This window comes from Ipomoea nil, unplaced genomic scaffold, assembly GCF_001879475.1.
Source record: "Ipomoea nil cultivar Tokyo-kokei standard unplaced genomic scaffold, Asagao_1.1 scaffold1509, whole genome shotgun sequence".
Lineage (NCBI taxonomy): Eukaryota > Viridiplantae > Streptophyta > Magnoliopsida > Solanales > Convolvulaceae > Ipomoea > Ipomoea nil.
Genome location: NW_017617937.1, coordinates 2,803,763 through 2,822,239, shown reverse-complemented (window position 1 = coordinate 2,822,239; position 18,477 = coordinate 2,803,763). Strand labels below are relative to the sequence as shown.

The 18,477-nt window shown below is 35.8% G+C and overlaps 3 protein-coding genes and 1 non-coding gene across 4 annotated transcripts; 2 read left to right on the top strand and 2 right to left on the bottom strand.

Annotated features, from left to right (window-relative positions):
• Positions 1-116: 116 nt before the first annotated feature.
• On the bottom strand, positions 117-2,061 carry LOC109189262 (dof zinc finger protein DOF1.8-like). Its single transcript, XM_019340075.1, has 2 exons — positions 1,836-2,061; positions 117-1,163 (listed from the first exon to the last, which is right to left on the bottom strand). Exons 1-2 carry the CDS (start codon positions 1,857-1,859, stop codon positions 360-362), a joined length of 828 nt encoding a protein of 275 aa, XP_019195620.1. The 5' UTR covers positions 1,860-2,061; the 3' UTR covers positions 117-359.
• Positions 2,062-8,607: 6,546 nt separating this feature from the next.
• TRNAI-UAU lies at positions 8,608-8,681 on the top strand. The gene has a single exon. It is a non-coding gene; the product is annotated as a tRNA-Ile (tRNA).
• A 1,643-nt stretch (positions 8,682-10,324) lies between these two features.
• Positions 10,325-14,349, bottom strand: LOC109189222 (exonuclease mut-7 homolog). Its single transcript, XM_019340027.1, has 8 exons — positions 13,911-14,349; positions 13,310-13,435; positions 12,732-12,858; positions 11,688-12,127; positions 11,424-11,500; positions 11,170-11,305; positions 10,879-11,082; positions 10,325-10,670 (listed from the first exon to the last, which is right to left on the bottom strand). Exons 1-8 carry the CDS (start codon positions 14,295-14,297, stop codon positions 10,611-10,613), a joined length of 1,557 nt encoding a protein of 518 aa, XP_019195572.1. The 5' UTR covers positions 14,298-14,349; the 3' UTR covers positions 10,325-10,610.
• Positions 14,350-15,689: 1,340 nt separating this feature from the next.
• On the top strand, positions 15,690-18,300 carry LOC109189223 (histone-lysine N-methyltransferase ATXR6-like). The gene is made up of 6 exons (XM_019340028.1): positions 15,690-16,044; positions 16,380-16,460; positions 16,556-16,785; positions 17,148-17,248; positions 17,364-17,576; positions 17,928-18,300. The coding sequence occupies exons 1-6, from the start codon at positions 15,756-15,758 to the stop codon at positions 18,085-18,087; spliced, it is 1,074 nt and encodes a 357-aa protein (XP_019195573.1). The 5' UTR covers positions 15,690-15,755; the 3' UTR covers positions 18,088-18,300.
• The last annotated feature ends 177 nt before the right edge of the window (positions 18,301-18,477 follow it).

Genomic DNA, 18,477 nt, shown 5'->3' with positions numbered 1-18,477 from the left:
ACATGCACCATCATATCATGCATAATAGATGAAATATAATGCTAAAGACATCATGTTCAATCTTCATTCTTATGTATGCATGGAATAAAAAATATATATGCTAATAAGCTAATGAATAAGATCATATATGTTGTAATAATTAATAACAAATAATGGATAGGGTAAAATATATGATGGAGAGAAAACACATACAATCCTAAATCTGTTAATTACTTCTTCCCAATCCGATCACACTCGAAAACCAACTTTTGATCCAGGTAAAATTAGCTAGTAATAAAAAATAAAAATAAAAAACAAGAAATTTCACAAAAGCATCACACCAACGTAAGACCATGACATTTGCCTTGTACTAGTATTATTTACCATGATGTTCCTCCTCCTCCTCCTGCTCCTCCTCCCCCAAGCATTCCATTCCAATACCCACTGGCATCGTTATCATCCCCTTCCCCTCTATTCTGCTGCTCAAACTGATGATCAGTGGGCATGGGTTTCAAGTCGTCAAGATTAGGGAAGAACATCCTAGCTGTCCCCGCAGGTTGTTGTTGCGGGAGATTCCCATACCCATTGCAGAACCCATCCAAGGAGAAGTTGAAGCCGCCGTTGGGTTTGGCGTCATGAAGATTGGGCGCCAAGAACATGGCGGCGGCGGCGTTGGAATGATGATGATCTGGGTGCACCGCCGGCATGCCCATGAACCCATTCTTGAGGATCTCCATGGCGGCGGCGGAGTTGGGGTTCAGATTAAGAATCTCAGAAATACCACCGCCGGCGCCGCCACTGAAATTGTTGGCAGTCATGGGCGGCGGGTAAGCCAGGTTGAGATCATGCCCTTTAGGGTTTTGCTGACAGGGAAAGCTCGGGGAGGGCGTCACAGCAAGATCTGGGAGTTTCTTGGAAGATGAAGAAGAAGAAGAAGAAATAATGGATGATCTTCTGTTCTTTCTTGACCCTCCCCCCACTGGAACATTCCTCAAAGAACCCCCTTCTGTCCAGTACCTTCGACATGTCTTACAAAAGTACCTCGGCTGGGACAGGCTATAATTGTTGTAGTAACAGAACTTTGTGTTGGTGGAACTGCACCTCGGACAATTCAAAGCTTTTTCCTTTTCCGGCCTTGGCTTCTTTGGAGCCTCCACAACACCACCCTTCACTACACCTATGCCCTGTAGATTCATAATAATTTTGCCCCATCATCATCATAAAATTACAAAATCAACTTCAGAACTCAGAAGAAGATGGAAAATCAAGAAAAGAACAAACAAACAAATTAAACAAACAGGTGAAAGAAAGAAAGAAAGAAAGAAAACAAATTTAAAGTGACATATATGCTTTTATCAGTTTATGTATGTACACTTTAACTGAATATATTGAAGGAGGAAGAAGGATAGAAACAAAAAAACATTAACTTTTTTGGGGAAGAAAAAAAAAAGAAGAAGCTTTATTGGAGTTGGGGAAAGAGAGAGAGAGAGAGAGGTAAAGTGCAGTGGTTTCAAGAAAATAGAACATGAGCAAGCTAAGCTAAAGGACATATGCATGCAAAGATGATGGATATGGAGAATTTCAAAGATTTGTTGCTAGCTAGTGGGGGCTGACTGATAGATAGATAGATAGATAGATTATATCTGTATGTCTGTATGTAAAGTCACCTTTAAAATCTGTAATTAAGATAGAAAAGAAGATAAACTTGAAAACCCAAAGCAAAAGATTGACAAATCCATCTTTATCTTGCTTTCTCTCTCTCTAAACCCTAGAAAGATATGGTGCATCATATATAGTACTGTGCATGCATAGAGAAGAGAAAAGATAGAGAGGAAACATGGTTTGAATTTCTTTACCTGTGGCCACTGAGAAGAATCCATTTGAGCAAAGAGAAAAGTGGAGAGAGGAAAAAAAAAGCTACCAGAAAGCAAAGAGTCTTCCAACAACTGATGGTCCTAAAGCAAGAAAGAAAGAGAGAAAGCCACTTTGAGATGTTGTGTTGTGTTTGGCGGTTTCATATATCAGCTTGCTAAAAGGAATTGAAAATACAATGAGAGAGAAAGAGAGAGAGACTTTTCTTTCTCTTTTTCTTTTCCTCCTTTTTTTCTTTGCTTTTTGAATATGTTTATGTAACCTTTCTGGGCTTGGTTAGAGGGTTTGTTGAGCTTTGCCTACCTGCTCATACCTTTAAATATTCTGTCAATAGTGATATACTATACATAGTTACTGTTCTTAATCACACTATAATCTAATCTGTATTTATAGTATTTTAACTGCGGCATTAGTTATTCAATCAATGTATGTTAGTGCGATTAATTAATGTAGATGGCAATGGATTGAGTAGAATTGAGAATCTGATTCAACCAGATTTTAATAGGGGGAGTTTAGGTGTGTGATAAGAGCAACTCGTGAAGCTGATCGTACAGTTCACTTGATAATTACAATGTTTCAAGTACAATTTGATCGCCCGGTGGTCTTCTTAATTAGGCGTTGAAAGAAACCGGCCGTAGTTACTACCTAAGAGTATGCATTAAGTAAACTTGTCTTGTGACCTTATCTGACAAAAGATCACAAAAAGGTAAATCAACCTAGATTGCTCATTTATAACTGACTGGGATCGGCTCATCATACCAAGAAAGCCAAGAGGTTTCTTTCACTGAGTCAAATTTGAAACCACAGCTTTACCAACTTAACTAAGGTTGTCCCCTATTGACCTTTCTTTGAGCCAATCTATTATGGATAATCTAAGTTGATTTACTTATGATCCTTTGTCGGCTATCTAGAGTTACAAAGCAAGTTTCACCCCAAGTCTACCTTCGAATAGTGATTGTAAATTCGAGTTCTTTGGTCATCTGGTTGTCATATCCTATTTAAAACCAACTTGTGATAAGTAGGTGGGCATTAATTAAGCATTTAACCACATCCCTCCATGGTAAGCCACCGCGCCACGTCTCAAATCGAGCAAGAGCTGAACTCAGCCAACCCGGCCAATGCCGAACAAGCCGCAATCTTTAAACACCAAGACCGGCCTAACTCGGTGTTTAGCCTCCATGCCTATTAATCCCCCTCCCGAAATTAGACTTGGTCCGACCTACGCCCACATCTCATCTGGGATTGGACTCGGTCATTAATTTTAATAATGATCCCTTGACTATTGTCATTGAATTTAATGTTTACGAAATGGATCGGATATTTAACTGAATGACCAAATTTAATTTAAAACAAATTAATTAAAATCAATAATCAAGTGATCATTTATGATCAAATTAAAAGTCGATGATAAAAATTGGTAAAAGTCAATATTCAATAGACCATTTATGATTCTATTGAAAGTGAATGATAAAAATTAATAAATATCAATAATCAATTAATCATTTTTGAAATTAACTCATATATATATATATATATATATATATATATATATATATATATATATATATATATATATATTAGTTCTTGTGAGAATATGTCTTCCCGTGGGGCCAGTGCGACATACACCATTAGGTATGTATAAATACACCATACAATGTTCAAGAATACACCATAATGAAATGCCAAAAAATACGCCACAAAAAAAAAAAAATACACCACACATAATGGTGTATTTTCGGATACTATGTGGTGCATTTATGCATAACTAATGGTGTATGCTGTACAGACCGCACGGGAGCACCTGTTCTCACAAGAACCTAACTATATATATATATAAAAGCCTTGAGAACTAAAATTGTTCAAGGCAAAGGGGAGTACTCCAAACCCATGGACCATATATACTATGACCTAGTAATCTAGTATTCTAGTAACCATAACACTCATATGCTTCATGGTTTACTAATCGCCTAACATGATATAATAACATCGCTAACCATATGAATAAAATTAACACAATCTACTTAGGTTCTTATTGTCCACTAATACTAAGTTGCTCCCCTATATGAGAAATAGTGTATTTCAAGCCTTGATTGAAGCAAACAAATCACTTATAATAAAAATACAAATTTAAAACAAGTTCATATAAGACTTAATCAAATATACGACAAATTCGAATCTATTGACATGTATTCGCTTCGTATCATCCCTATTTGCGTCAATTGTTGTCCGATAAACAAACATATGGATCATAAATAGGGGTCAATCTTATTCTTGGTGGTTTGTGGGCTTAATTAGCTTGCACTATATTAAGGTGCTGTTTCATCGTTATCAGTTCAATAAATCACTGCAATTTCACTGGACTTATTCTCCGCTATTCATTATTTTAATCCATCAATTAATCTGTTTTAAGTCCAATTGCTACAATAAATCTTAGTTGCACAGAAATTTTGGTATCTTGTACCAAAATTGTTTACCACTATATTAAATTATTAAATTGTTACGGTGTTTACCACTATATTAAATGATTTTTAGCAATACATTTTCAATTAATTTCGTCACATAATTGTGTGTTACGATTATTATTATTCTGAAATAGTGGTATTGCTGTTTAGTGTTGACGATACAGTGGCTAAGATTTTCAATCTCCTCAAGTAGTCAAGTTGACGTGAAAATAAAAAATAAAAAAAATTAAAACCTCGTTGGTTGGGACGAAATTTCTTGTCGGGAAAGTAATCTGAATACGATTGCCACTAAAGATATCAGAAACATGTGGATCCCACTGGAAATTCAATGTTTATTTAATGGAATGAAATGTAAAAGAGTTAAATATATATATTAAAATCTTACATCTTAGGGCACCAACTATTAATTAATATAATTATAATAAAATTGGATGTTTAAACCTTATAAATAGTGCATCTGAAGAGCTCCGGGCTAGGTTTGGACGTCCGAGCCACACGTACAGTCTAGAAAAAAAATATGATAATTAAAATTAAAAAAAGTTGTATTTTTACACGTATTAAACCGGAGTTACGAATACGTATGTTTGTGAACGAATAGAATAGAGCGCTCGTAGGTCAATCGGTCGGTCGATAGGTCTACCGGGGTCGGTTCACCGGACGACGACTGAGCAATCCGAGGCTGAGTAATATTGCAACTAGTAAGTGATAAATTACAATGTAGTAAGTAGTGATTGTAATCAAATGAAAATGAAGATATCAGAAATGAGGAGACCCTCCTATTTATAATGTCTAAGTCGGTCTATGCATTTAACGCGCCTGCTGCAAGCGGATCGACGTGGTATCTTCTCGTTGGCTCAGTAAGGCGGTCGCTCTGCAGTTATGCGTAGGTTGACTAATCGATGAGGCTGAGCCCCCTACATGCAAGCTATCCATTGCCGCTCTGCAAGTGCAAGTTGGACCCTATAACTTGTCGTGTAAGTTACGTTTTCGGCTCCGCATGCTACGTCATCTTGTAGGCCGACTGGTCACCCTACGGTAGACCGGCCGGGTGACTTTCTATCGGGGCGATTCCAAGGGTGATCCGAGAGCATCACCTATTGTCACGAGGCCCATCGGTACGAACGGTACTGCTGACCACAAGTGATTTAGTCCCGTCGGGTCGATGATCGTAACAGACCGGTTGGCTGACTTCTTGACGGACCGACTATACAAATTAGTCTTCTATGCGTATTTACTCATCAGTATTAAAATATACATGTAATAAGTAAAAGTTTAATAATTTTGTTACTCCAAATGTTTTTTTTTTTTATTTAATTATGAGAATATATTGCAAGAATAAAAAGTTAAGAACTAAAATGTAGGACTAAAAATCCTTAAAATAAACACACTATAATCTTCTAATTTTGAGTAAGTAAAACACAAATTCAAGTCAGAAAAGCTAAAAGCAGACGGGATATTCTAAGGGCGCTACTGAAAGCCTTTTTTTAGGTCGTTTCTTACTAACAACTTAACAATCGGGACAAAATAACAAAATATTAACTTACCAAGCACATTGTGCTTAGATGGCATGTAATGATCTCATTCATATAGGAGGTCATGAGATTGAACCTCAATAGAGATGTTATTAACTTTTGTGTTTCATTAGGTTGAAAAAGTATGTTTGAACAGATACTACAATGTAACAGAGTCAGTAGCATTCAAAAAATAAAACAAAACAAAACAAAAAAAATATATTGACTTATAATTGGAAAATACCCAAACCAACCAGAACTGACAAAGCTACATACATCTATCAACAGTATAAATTGTGTCGTCATTATCATTCTCTCAACAATGCTAATAATAGCAATAAAACCATAAGTTTATTTTTCTATTTTAAAATTTCAGCTCATGGTCATCAACAATAATATATAATAATAAGTAATATCAATTATCATCACATATCCTTCTCCAATATACAGTGAATTTGGATTGATATATATATATATATATATATATATATATATATATATATGTGTGTGTGTGTGTGTGTAGCCTTTTCAGGTGTAGTTGTTTAGGCGCGCAGTTTGTGTATATAAGGTGCGTCAGTGTTGAAACTTAAAGTGCGTCAACTTAAAATTTTAGGTGCGTGACTTTCCTTCTTGTGCGTGATTTCTTATGCTTAAGGTGCGTCAGATGTTGAAACGAAACAGGCAGCGCTGCAAGCAAATATTACAGCGAAAGAGATCTCGTCCGCCATTATTGAAAGCAAACTCTAGTGCCTTCGCCAATATTCTTGCGAAAGAGATCGATCTCCTGTGCATGAAGAAATTATGATGAGTAATTAACAAGTAAAGGCGTAAACGGTAGGCTTCGTTTGATCCATCTCCACTGTGATCGGTTGAAAGATTCTCCCCTATTGGATCTGCCATCGCCTATCTAGATTTTTTTAAAATTTTTTTTACTTGGAATTTTTCGTTTAACAGAAAACTAGCTCCAATTTACGTTGGGATATTTTTTGTAATTGCTGGAGACATTCTTTCTGTGAGATTTTTATGTTGTATATTTTTATCTTTTTTTGGTTGTATTGATCTGATATGAAGATTATTGGTTTGTGAAAAGGACTGTGATCTCTTAAAATCTATAGGTCTCGAATCATAGAATTTTAAATTTTAAACGATCCAGATTGAAAAAAAATGATTATGTTATTCGTTTGTTTTTATAATTTATATTTGTATCTTGATTTGCGATGCAGCGTAAGTATATGATACCATAATTTGATCAACTCCAGAGATTTGAAATTTTTATTTTGATGCAACTTAATGTTACATAGGTATCTCAGCAAGAAAGAGAAATGAGACTCAGTTTTAAGTGTGTGTGCACTGATCTAGTTGCTATGTGTTACTGGGTGTCAGTATGTGTGCACTGATTTGGTGGTATATATGCACTCTTCTAGTTGTCGTGTGGTGTTGAGTGCCAGGTGTCTGCACCGATTTGGTAGTGTATGAGCACTCGTCTGCTTGTAGTGTGGTCTTAAGTGCCAAGTGCGTGCATTGTTCTAGTGGTTTGTGCGCACTCGTATATTAATAAAAAAAAATGTTCATATTTACTTTATAAAAAAAAAATCGAACAAATGGAAGGAGAACACCCAGAGCTATAAGTGTTCCCCTTCCATTTGTTCTTAAAAAAAAATAAAAAAAATAATTTAACTAACATTTACTTAAAAATTTAAATGTTAATTAAATTAAAATTTGGAATAAATAAATAATTCAAGCATAATAAATGATAATTTTACATGAAAAATCATATTCTACTATAAATACATTCCTAAAATCAAGTATAATATCCTAATCAAATTCTACCCCTAATTAAATCTTATGTACATTATTAATTATGTCCTTTTTAATTATGATCTCATTAATCTAATGATATATTTCCGAATCAATCACATTCACTCCAATATTTGCATCCAATGGATATAGAATTTGTACTAATAAGTGTCCTTATATAAATGGCGTCTTCATGTGAATGCAAGTATGTGTGTATATATATATGCTACTTGCTAGTCAAAAGAGTAGCATTCTCATGCACACAACATAAATTTTTGCTCCCTATTTAGGTGTCAATGCCACATTATTATTCTTATAGCTATATGATTACACTCTAGAAGTCGAAACATAAACCTTTTAACTTTTTAAGAGTAATTTTACGATGTTAATTATTATCCTTAAGTAAAGTAACTTAATTAAAGACAAAGATATTGTACAGAATGTTGTAAAAAAAAATTAGGAAAAAATATTATTTATAATAGTTATTTTGAGACATAATTTTAAGTGTGATTCATTTTTTGAGTTAAAGTAGAGTTAGGTTTTCCCTTTTTTTTTTAATGAGTTTTTTAATTTGATAATATATGCTCAAAATAGATAATAAATTAATAAAAAAATTAATTTTTCAAAATGTACCTATCTTGGTTGAGAAAAAAAATAGAATTGAAAAAATTTTTAAAAGTAATTTTTATTTCATATTGTAAAGGATGTAGGTTTGCATAAGTATAAATGTAATTTAACTTTTTAATATAAAGATTTTTTCTGCACACATAAGGTGCAAATTAAATCACAAAACACTTCAACACGGGGAGACTTTGATTATTAGTATTGTAAAATTGTGAACTGGATTTTTGATAAGAATATTTTAAGTAATAGTTCTCACGAAAAGATACATAATTCGATAATTTACTACTCCGTACTCACATACTAAATAAAACATTGTGTTAATTTTGAAGTTATATATGAACAAATTCAATTACATAACAGATGGTCCCGTAGCTCAGTTGGTTAGAGCGTTGGTCTTATGAGCCGAAGGTCGCGGGTTCGAGCCCCGCCGGGACCATTTTAATTTTTAGTTTTAAAAATGTATTTTAAGCCCAAATGGAACAGGCGAAGAACGTGGGCCCGCTAAGCAACCAATGAGGAATCGAAACGTAACGTCCGGCCAGACAAAACAACATGCTCTCCCTATGAACGTGGTCCCACCACAGCATGTGAAAGTGAAACTCGAATCTGAACCGTGAAACAGGAAAAGGTGGAACTGAGCAACGCTGGTGATTTGACGGACGACGTCATACGTGTTGGAGCCCGCCCCCGCCGCTGGGTCACACGTCACCCGAACCTTCCCTCACCACTAACCGACAGATATAATAGACCGGCACCGGTTCGATCATTCTATAAATTGGAACTGGAACCCAAATATTGTCATGACTACTTCACTAGGTTTGCAATTAGTCCTGTATATTTATTCATACTAGTCCCAAGTTTTTTTTTTTTTATATAATATTATTGACTCTATTACAATATAGTATTTGTATATATATATTTTTTCAATATATTGAAGCGCAAAGAATCAATGTCCCAACAATAGAGTTTGAACCTGAGACTTCTTATTTGAGGGGCCATAGTTATGCCACTCGACCACAAAACCTAGAGTTAGTTGAGGTAACGTGTTTTCATTTACAGCATTCCATCAAATGCTGAGATAGTATGTATGTATTGTCACACGATTGCAAGTATGGGTCAATCAATCTTTTAATTTAAAGCATTCATCGCACAACCAAATATTATGTTTAGACCAGGCCAGTTGTCCCATCTAAAAGAGATGCATACAATTCAGTGAAGCGATTAGTTATTGTGTCTATTGGTGAAAATCATGGATATACCCAAAGAAAATACTATGCTTAGACGACTACAACAACATGCTGCAACTATAGTATACGTCAATTCATCAAATGATGAGATAGTATAAGCATAGTTCAACTATTGCAAGTTATTTAGCTCAGCAGATCAGATTGTTCAAGTTGTTAGGTCAATTGAATTATTCCATTCATATTTATGCCCTTTTTTTTATTTGAACATTTTTCTTGCTTTCCCCTTCCATGTTACCTAGGTTTGTACACACAAAATATGAATTTTCTTTTTCCCGAAAATCATGCGTTTAAAAAAGGTTAATTGAATAATTAAAAAAAAGGGTTTAATTGTCAAAAAGATACAGCACCTAAACTCAACGAAATAAGGGGATTCTCTCTGCGTCTGCGTCACCTTCCACCAAATGAAGACTGATTCCTAAACTCGAAGAAGAAAAAAGAAAAAGGAAAGAACTAAGAAGCTGTGGATTCAAAAAAGTAATTCCTCAGGGCCCATGCCGCCACCTAAGTTGGATTAGTTCAATCTCACCACAAACTCATTACTCCAACCTTTTCCACTTTCCCCAACTGGTTTTCACCTAATAATCTTCATTTATTTATCATATAATAATCTATTACTCTTATGTAAATCACCGGAGTTTTTCGAAGCCAAGGTCCTTATGAGACGAGACTGATTGTGTTGTGTTGATTTCAAGTGATTTAATAAGTGTAAGATAAAGCTATTAGTTTGAAACGCTATTCTCCAATGTTTCACCAAATAAGCTAACAGCTAGGGCATTTAGAATGATCAGAACAATAACATCATTAAAGGAGAGCAAGAGTATTGACATAAAAATGGATGTATAAGCTAGGCAGAAGCTTTTTAATTAATTATATAACTCAACCAACAACAAGTAACAAAACAAAATTCCCGGGATTGATACAAACAGATTTGTCAAAGCTAGTACGAGGGCATGCACAACCACCAATTGATGGTGGAATTCTTCGAGTTAGACAGGAATCCCACGAGGGGGAGACATATTGGAGAACTAGGGGCAACTATATTACAAAGCAAAATGTGACAGCTTAGGGTATGTGACTTTGTGGTAGGCAATTGATTAGGAAGCATTGTGGCCCTTCTCTTACTCGTTTAGCTTGCAAATGTCAATGAACTTTTGTACTGCATTGCGGTACTGGGTTCCCTACAATGAAATCATGCGCCAACACCACGTTCAGACATGAGAGATGAGACATCATATACCTAGCTATCTAGGATTTTGATGGCCTATAGTCCTAACAGCGAGAAAGTTGGAATGGGCAAGTTTTAAAGGGGTTGGGGATCATTTCGTCGTATGATGACAAAATATGTAGAGAATTATAGATCTATTAATAAAGTATATAAAAGCTTACCTCCCAGTAAAGTTGTTTACAGTCCATGCACTGCCAGAACTCCAAGTTCTTGTCAAACAGGCAGTTTGGAATCACCTGAAAGCCCTTGCCAGCTTCAACAGCCTCTTCAGTTGTCAGAGGTTTCTGGATGAATCTCCCATTGCATTTAGTGCACCTAGACATCAGCTGATCCTCAGAAATTTCCAATTTAAATGTTTCTATCACCTGCAAAATACAGGTGGGGTATAACTTCATCATTACAGCCATACAACTTATTGAATTGCACAGTGGATGGTGGCAAATGGAGTATACCTCAATAAGTTGTTCATTTTTAAGAAGACTCTTCACCCTGTATATTTGATTTTTTATGAGATAGCCATGCCTCAGAAGTTTGGCATCTCGTGTTACTAGTACCCTTTTCTCCTTAGATGCTTGTTCAATTAAATCCCTGATCACAAGAACATAACGTAATAACAACACTGTCAAGCAGCAAATATGTGTCGACTAAACAAATCTAATTGCAGATCAAGTTTTTTCATATTTGTATTTATTTTAAAAATTACAACCTTGTTTGAGGCTTTCTCAGAGGGGGAACAGCAGCATCAATGCCAACACACCTTAAATGTTTTGCCAATCCTTCCACCTAAAAGATTGGAGTATTAATATTGCCTTACACAGAAATAGATTCTATTTCTCAACAAGTCAAAGGAGAACAAGAAAGCATATGCAGACAGCCTGCCCTAGTCCTACCTGTGCGGCTGTGTGACTCAATTTCTTAAATATAAACTTCCAGCAATTTGAGAAATAACAACCAATATAAAGTTTCATACCATCACATCGCATAGGAACTTAGGGCATCCATCACCACCCAAGGACACATCCCAAGGTGGAGGACCTTGCCAATCTTCGTCACCATCTAATTGTCTAGGTTTTGCCATTAATCCTGTAGGGGGCTTTTTCCCTTTCTTCTTCGACATTTTGGGTTTCCTGTCAGAGTCGCTTAGTAAAATTTTATCACCATACTTTCTGGCAATCCAAAGGACTGCATCATCCATTTGCTTATTTTTGGCAAACTGAACTGTAGAAGCTACTTCTTCATGAATGGTTATTCCTTGAGGAAAGTCGGTAATGATAGCTTGGACCATCTTTGTAGCTTCAATAAACTTGGCCAGCAATATGTTATCAGAACCATTTGGCATGTCGAGAATCTGCTTGAGGCCAAGATCTATTGAATGTGACTGGAGCTTTCCAACATTGCACACAGTACTCCCTAAATTAAATTGTATGATAATGTTAACATATGTTAAAGAAAACACATGAGACAGGAAGACTGAACCATGAAGAACTAATAAGTTTTCACTTTTCACCAGAGATGGACTACACAGAGATCTCTTTTATACAATAATTAATGGCTCATGCTAGATCATTTAAAGGAAATCCTTATGTTTAATTTATTGGTTTTCTGTTCATAGAGATAAAGGGGGACACAGCTAACATTATCAGAACAACAAATATGTGCAAAAAGAGCTTTCCATTAAAATTTCCCCAATCTTGAAATATATATAGATATATACGTATGCATGTATGTACATATATCCAAACCCCTTCCAAAATAAATCTTCAATGATATTCAATTTTATCTATATTGCTTTCTTTCCCATATCCACTTTGATTTTCATGTGATTCATCACAAGCAGTCATATTCTATCTAGCATTTCATACAAACTCTAGATGCGTGACTCTATCTCCATTAAAGGAAAAGACTAGTGCTGTCATGCTCTTATTCAGCTGGCTGATAGGATCAGTAAGATGCATTGCTTTCTGAAAATGTAGCATATTCATGCATGGAGGACCAACTATGGAACTTAACAAACCAACAATATTAGCCACCCTAGCCTTGAGCACATCAAAGATTTGAATCAAGCAGAGAGAATCGACTGCAGCATAAAGCTTTTGTTCTTCTGTGAGAGGACGTTGTGACCAATCACTGCATTGGAGTTCCTGCAATTGAAGGCCACATCATAGAGAGGATAAGGGAATAAAACTCCATGCCTAACTTTTGTGCTATATTTAGGTGGATATCAAGTGGGAGGAAGAAAATGGGAGATAAAATATGAGGAAAAGGAAAATAAAGAAGAAATTTGTGTTTGGATGAAATGGGAGGAAATGAGGAGAGAGTGAGAAATAGTATACATTGAAAGGCAGAGATCAACAGGTATCAAAATAAGAAGGAAAAAAAAAAAAAAAATTGCCCTCATTTTCTTCCCATTTTGGGAGGAAAAATATTTGATGGGATGAAGATATTATTTTCTCCTCACATCATTTCACTTCCATTTTCTTAGGATTCAAACAAGAGAAACTAAAACTTTCTACTCCATTTTTCTTTCCTCCCATTTCCACCATCCAAAGAAACTACGAGGATGAACATCATATGAACTCCCATACCACAAACCTTCGAAAGAGATATGCCCAACACTTCCTGGCAGATTGCTGCTAAACTCTTGGATTGCAACCTTCTTCCTTGATGCTTGTGTTGTAGGTAGCTATATATGCTTGTAATATCTAGAAAAGGTTCCACCTAGTCACCAGTGATTCACTAGCAGAATTAAATTTTAAGCACCATAAGGATTTCAATCAGAATTTCATAAGCTCATCATATATGTCTGTTGCATTACAGTTCAAGTTATACTGATAACTCCAGCTTGCTTCAAAATGACAACATTAACTGAACTAACTCAAATTGATTTCATAAAGTACACTTGACACAATGCCACACAATTGGACTTCCACTATATTCAGGAAAGCAGTTTATGGGAACGACTATCCTACATTTTGGAAAGGTAATCAGTCATAAGTAGTATAATGCAAACAAATCAACAAAACAATCAACTTAAAACGAGAAATGTAAAAACAATAATCTGAAAATGCAGCATTGAAGTCATTGTCGAAATACTAATCAGAAAAACTTTGAAGTTTTTTATACAACTAGAATATCAGGAGAGAAATTGAATAGAGAGATTCAGAAGTACAAATAGAAATATTGCAGAACTTACCCTATCGAAACCAGGCTCGCAGCCCTGCGAGCAGAAGGTGGACGACAAGTAGACCAGGTCTTGTTTGAACCGAAATCCTAATTTCAGAATATTAGGCGAGACAAACGCGTCCCTAAGAAGCTCGTAGATTGATGGAAGAGGGATAGCTGAGAGGTCGACAAGGAAAACCGGTTGAGAGTTCTTCGAGACATGAGCATCTTCGTCGCCGTCGACCTGGCAGGCGATTTGGAGGAGAGAAACCGTCGGAAAGGAGGACTGCTGAGTGCGGACGGGCTTCCATTCGGCGTCGAGACCGATGACCGATGAACGGGTCAAGACCCGAGTTAGAAGGGTGAACTCGGGCGAGTTGGTAGAGGAAACAAAGTGTGTGCTGGGTGAAAGATCCATGGACCGGACTCCAGAGTGCGCAATCGTAGAATATTAGAAATGGGTGGGAATAGAAACCGGACGGACCAAAAAAACCGCTAATACATAATTAAAGCGTCTACAATTTCAATTAATAATTAAAATCATTGAGGATATTTTCATATGGATATTTGGGATGACCAATTGGTACTAAATTTCCTAAGCGCGCACCCGATAATAGGGGTGTTGGAAACGTTTGTAACTAGTGTTCTCTGGTGATCAAATTTCCTAGGCGCCGTGTTGGAATACAAAAATGTTACATATGTAAAACCTGACTCATTATCAATCATTTTGCCAAGTCATTAATTCAACAATGAATATCATAAATGAACAAATTAATTATAAATCTAGTCCGTGTAGTATTTTTATTTCGTAATAAATATATTACTTGATTCTTTATTTATTTTTTTTATATTAAAATAGAATACGAACTAAACCTCAAAGTTCAATGGTTCGATCATTGATTTTGAAAATAGAGCAGTTTTAAATCTCCATGCCAACTGTCTCATCTAAAAGAGGTGTCTACAATTCAGCGAGGGAATTAGTCGTCCGACGGTAGGAACTCTATGTATATCCAAAAAAAAAAAGTCTTAAAATATGGGTTTTGGAAACAAATTTACAAGATTTTGAATTATATATTACGATAATAAGAATTTAATTATAAAATCTTAAACAAACAGGTAATATAATAGTGTGTTACTTAAATTTATTTATATTTTTTTATATTTGCATTGTCTATTTTAAAATTTATAGTAAAATACAAATAAAAATATTCTCTAATTTATTTTTTTAAAATCAAATCTCATTTATTTATAAAAAAGATCTTTTTTTTTATTTGAATGAAAAACACGTAATCATTATCGATGTAGATTAAATAAACTTATTTGTTGTAATGATTTACCAATTATACATAAAATACAAATTATACTAAGAATACCTCATAATCGCATGACAATGGTGTAATCATTAGTTAGAAAAAAAAAAGTTTATTTATAAAAATGTAGACTGAAAATGGAAAAATAAATAAATGAAAGTATTATAGAGGTCCAAATGAAGTTTATCATTTAATTTTTCAATAATTAGTAGATTCATAAATTCATTGTATGTAATGCAACATTCCAAAACCCACAAATTATTATTGCGTTGATCATAATCTGCATAATTATATGAACAACGGTCTAAAAATACACAAAGTATATTATTTTAGTTCATAAAATATATTATTATATAACGTATACTAAAATACATTATTATATTCATAAAATATATTATTATATCTTAGAAATTTCAGTATTATAACATATACATTATTCAAGGGAGAATTTTTTTTTTTTTTTTTTACATCAAAACCACGAACGTGATCCTGTTGTCCAAACCCCGCACCACCAGCCTCGTCGACACTCCGAGTATCGAATCTCGCGTATCTCAGTATCTGCAACAATGGCGTCTTCAACAACGTCAAAAGTCGTGCTTAGGAAAAGAACCCAACGTTCAAAGCGGCTGTCTTTGAAATCCTCGCCGCGTAAACCACCCAAACCCGGCCCAAACGACGGCGATTACTCCGACGTGTGCTGCGAGGAATGCGGCTCCGGCGAGCGCGAAGATGAGCTGCTGCTTTGCGATAAATGCGATCGTGGGTTTCACCTGTTCTGCCTCAGGCCCGCTATCACGTCAGTGCCCGAGGGCTCTTGGATATGCGCTTCTTGCTCCAACATCAAGAATGTCGCCAGTATGTTTACGGCTTCTATTATTTCATCCGTTTTCGATTTCTTTCATGTTTCACAGAAAATGAGTTTGTGTGGCTTCCCTTTTACTGAACAGTGATTTCTTGGTCTTTTATAGTAATTGATATGGGATTTGAAAGTTTTGTTTATAATTAAATGATAATGATTAGAGATACCCCATTCTTCATTTGAGATTGCCAGAGTTCATGCTCAGCTCATTAACTAAAGTTTGGGCCTTTGGGGTCTATTCCATCAATTATGTTTCTTTGTGGGACAAGTTTTGAGGTTTGGAGGATTTTTTTAGCTTCTCAATGATGTTTGTTATTGTGACAATATGCAGAATTTCCCCTCATCCAGACAAAGATTGTTGATTTCTTCTGTATTCAAAAGTCATCAGAATCAATAGGCAAACTTAGCCAAGGTATATAAAAGCCAAAAGGCATGTTTTTTTTTGGTCATTTCTTTTTATTTTAGTGATTCTTGTGGTCCCAAATTTGGCTATATAAGTTTCCTCAGGGAGCCAAAAGAAGCGAAAACGAAATGGTGGCTTGGGGAGGTCAAAGAAGAGGAGAAAGTTATTGGCTTTCAATCCAACCAGGGACCCCACCAGGAGATTGGAACAAATGGCATCTCTAGCAACCGCTTTGACTGCGGCTGGAGCAGAGTTCAGTAACGAGCTTACTTATATTTCGGGTGTGGCACCGAGGGAAGCAAATCATGCTGCATTGGAGCGAGAAGGAATGCAGGTATAGTTGAGTATATTTAACTCGCGTTGTTTCAATTGACTGCATATCTGACTTCTTTTTTTTTAGTACTACTGACTCTGTTACAATGTAGTATCTGTTCATAACTACTTTCTCAACCTACTGAAGCACAAAGAGCCAATAGTCCAGGAGACTTGTGCATATTGTTTGAATGGATTTTGCCAGTGAATGTTCCTCGTTCATATATGTTTTATGTTGCCAGTTAGTTATATTCCGAGTTTTGTTACAACTGGAAGATGAGGGAGTTTATTGGACTGATAGGCAATTTCTAAGAATGCTTTGTAGAAATCCATGATTAGCTGTTCCTAGATTGTATAGAAAACTAAAGTGTCTGTCAATTTCAGGTATTACCCAAAGAAGATGCTGAAACCTTAAATCTGTGTAAGAGCATGATAGAACGAGGTGAATGGCCACCTCTGATGGTGGTTTTTGACCCCATAGAAGGGTGAGTATAGTTTGGATTTACTGACTTACTGTAGTTTCAATTCATAAATTTCCAGCTTCATACCAAATTCCTCTTTCGAAAATCCATCATTTATATGCTCGTATTATTACAACAGGTTCACTGTAGAAGCTGATCGGTTCATTAGAGACTTGACCATAATAACGGAGTACGTTGGTGATGTTGATTACTTAAAGAATCGCGAAAATGACAATGGAGATAGCATGATGACTCTTCTACATGCTGCTGATCCTTCAAAATCGCTTGTCATCTGCCCCGATAAGCGCAGTAACATAGCTCGCTTTATCAATGGCATCAACAATCATTCACCGTATGCTCTTCCTTTTACACAATCTGTCGGCTTTCTTTATATTCACCATGTTAGGCCTTCTCTTTATGATTTCAACGGTATCAGAAAGGAGGGGTAACCCCAGCCAAAATGACTAAGGATACAAACTTGTAACCATAAGGTCACGAGTTCGAATCTCAGCCCTCTTGGTTTGAGCCGGTCAACTATGGGCATGCAACCTAGGCTGGTTTACCTCCTTGTGGTCATTTGCTGGGGTTTATCCAGTACACACTCTCGGGTAGTGGCTGCGGGTTTCCCTCATCACCCCAAAAAAAGGGTATCAGAAAGGATTGTGACTAGGCTAACCAGTGTTTGGAAACACTTCCACTGCAGGGATGGTAGGAAGAAACAGAACGTAAAATGCGTGAGATTCGATGTAAACGGGGAATGCAGAGTTCTATTGATAGCAAGCAGAGATATTGCAAAGGGGGAAAGGCTATACTATGATTACAATGGATATGAGAATGAGTATCCAACTGAGCACTTTGTCTGACCTCACTGGACAATCCAATTTGGGGTGTTCTTCACATTTTGGTAGCTGACTTCTGTAACCCCTCAGGGTCTTCCTCCATTGTTTAAAGCTAATTTATCAATTGAAGCAAGGATAAAATATCCCAATTTTGTTGTATATCTATTCTTGGCCTTATATTGTACAAGCACATTAATTGAACTAAGGATAAAATATCCCAGTTTTGTTGGATCTCTATTCTTGGCCTTACATTGTACAAGCACATCAATTGAACCAAGGATAGAATATCCCTGTTTTGTTGTATCTCTATTCTTGGCCTTATTCCTTGATTTCTCAATTCAATCCCCATGAAACTCCCAATCACCTATGTTTCGAAACCTCCATTCTTTTCATATGTTGGATTGATATTGTTCC

Bases quoted from the DNA above. Each gene is read 5' to 3' on its own strand.
- LOC109189262 (XM_019340075.1), bottom strand. From the start codon at position 1,859: ATGGATTCTTCTCAGTGGCCACAG. The intron at 1,164-1,835 runs GTAAAGAAATTC...ATGAATCTACAG, and splicing joins ATTCTTCTCAGTGGCCACAG to GGCATAGGTGTAGTGAAGGG.
- LOC109189223 (XM_019340028.1), top strand. From the start codon at position 15,756: ATGGCGTCTTCAACAACGTCAAAAGTCGTGCTTAGGAAAAGAACCCAA. The intron at 16,045-16,379 runs GTATGTTTACGG...GACAATATGCAG, and splicing joins CAACATCAAGAATGTCGCCA to AATTTCCCCTCATCCAGACA. The intron at 17,249-17,363 runs GTGAGTATAGTT...TTATTACAACAG, and splicing joins GTTTTTGACCCCATAGAAGG to GTTCACTGTAGAAGCTGATC.
- LOC109189222 (XM_019340027.1), bottom strand. From the start codon at position 14,297: ATGGATCTTTCACCCAGCACACACTTTGTTTCCTCTACCAACTCGCCC. The intron at 11,306-11,423 runs GTTGTAATTTTT...TCTTGTGATCAG, and splicing joins CTGAGAAAGCCTCAAACAAG to GGATTTAATTGAACAAGCAT. The intron at 11,083-11,169 runs GTATACTCCATT...TGTATTTTGCAG, and splicing joins AAAATGAACAACTTATTGAG to GTGATAGAAACATTTAAATT.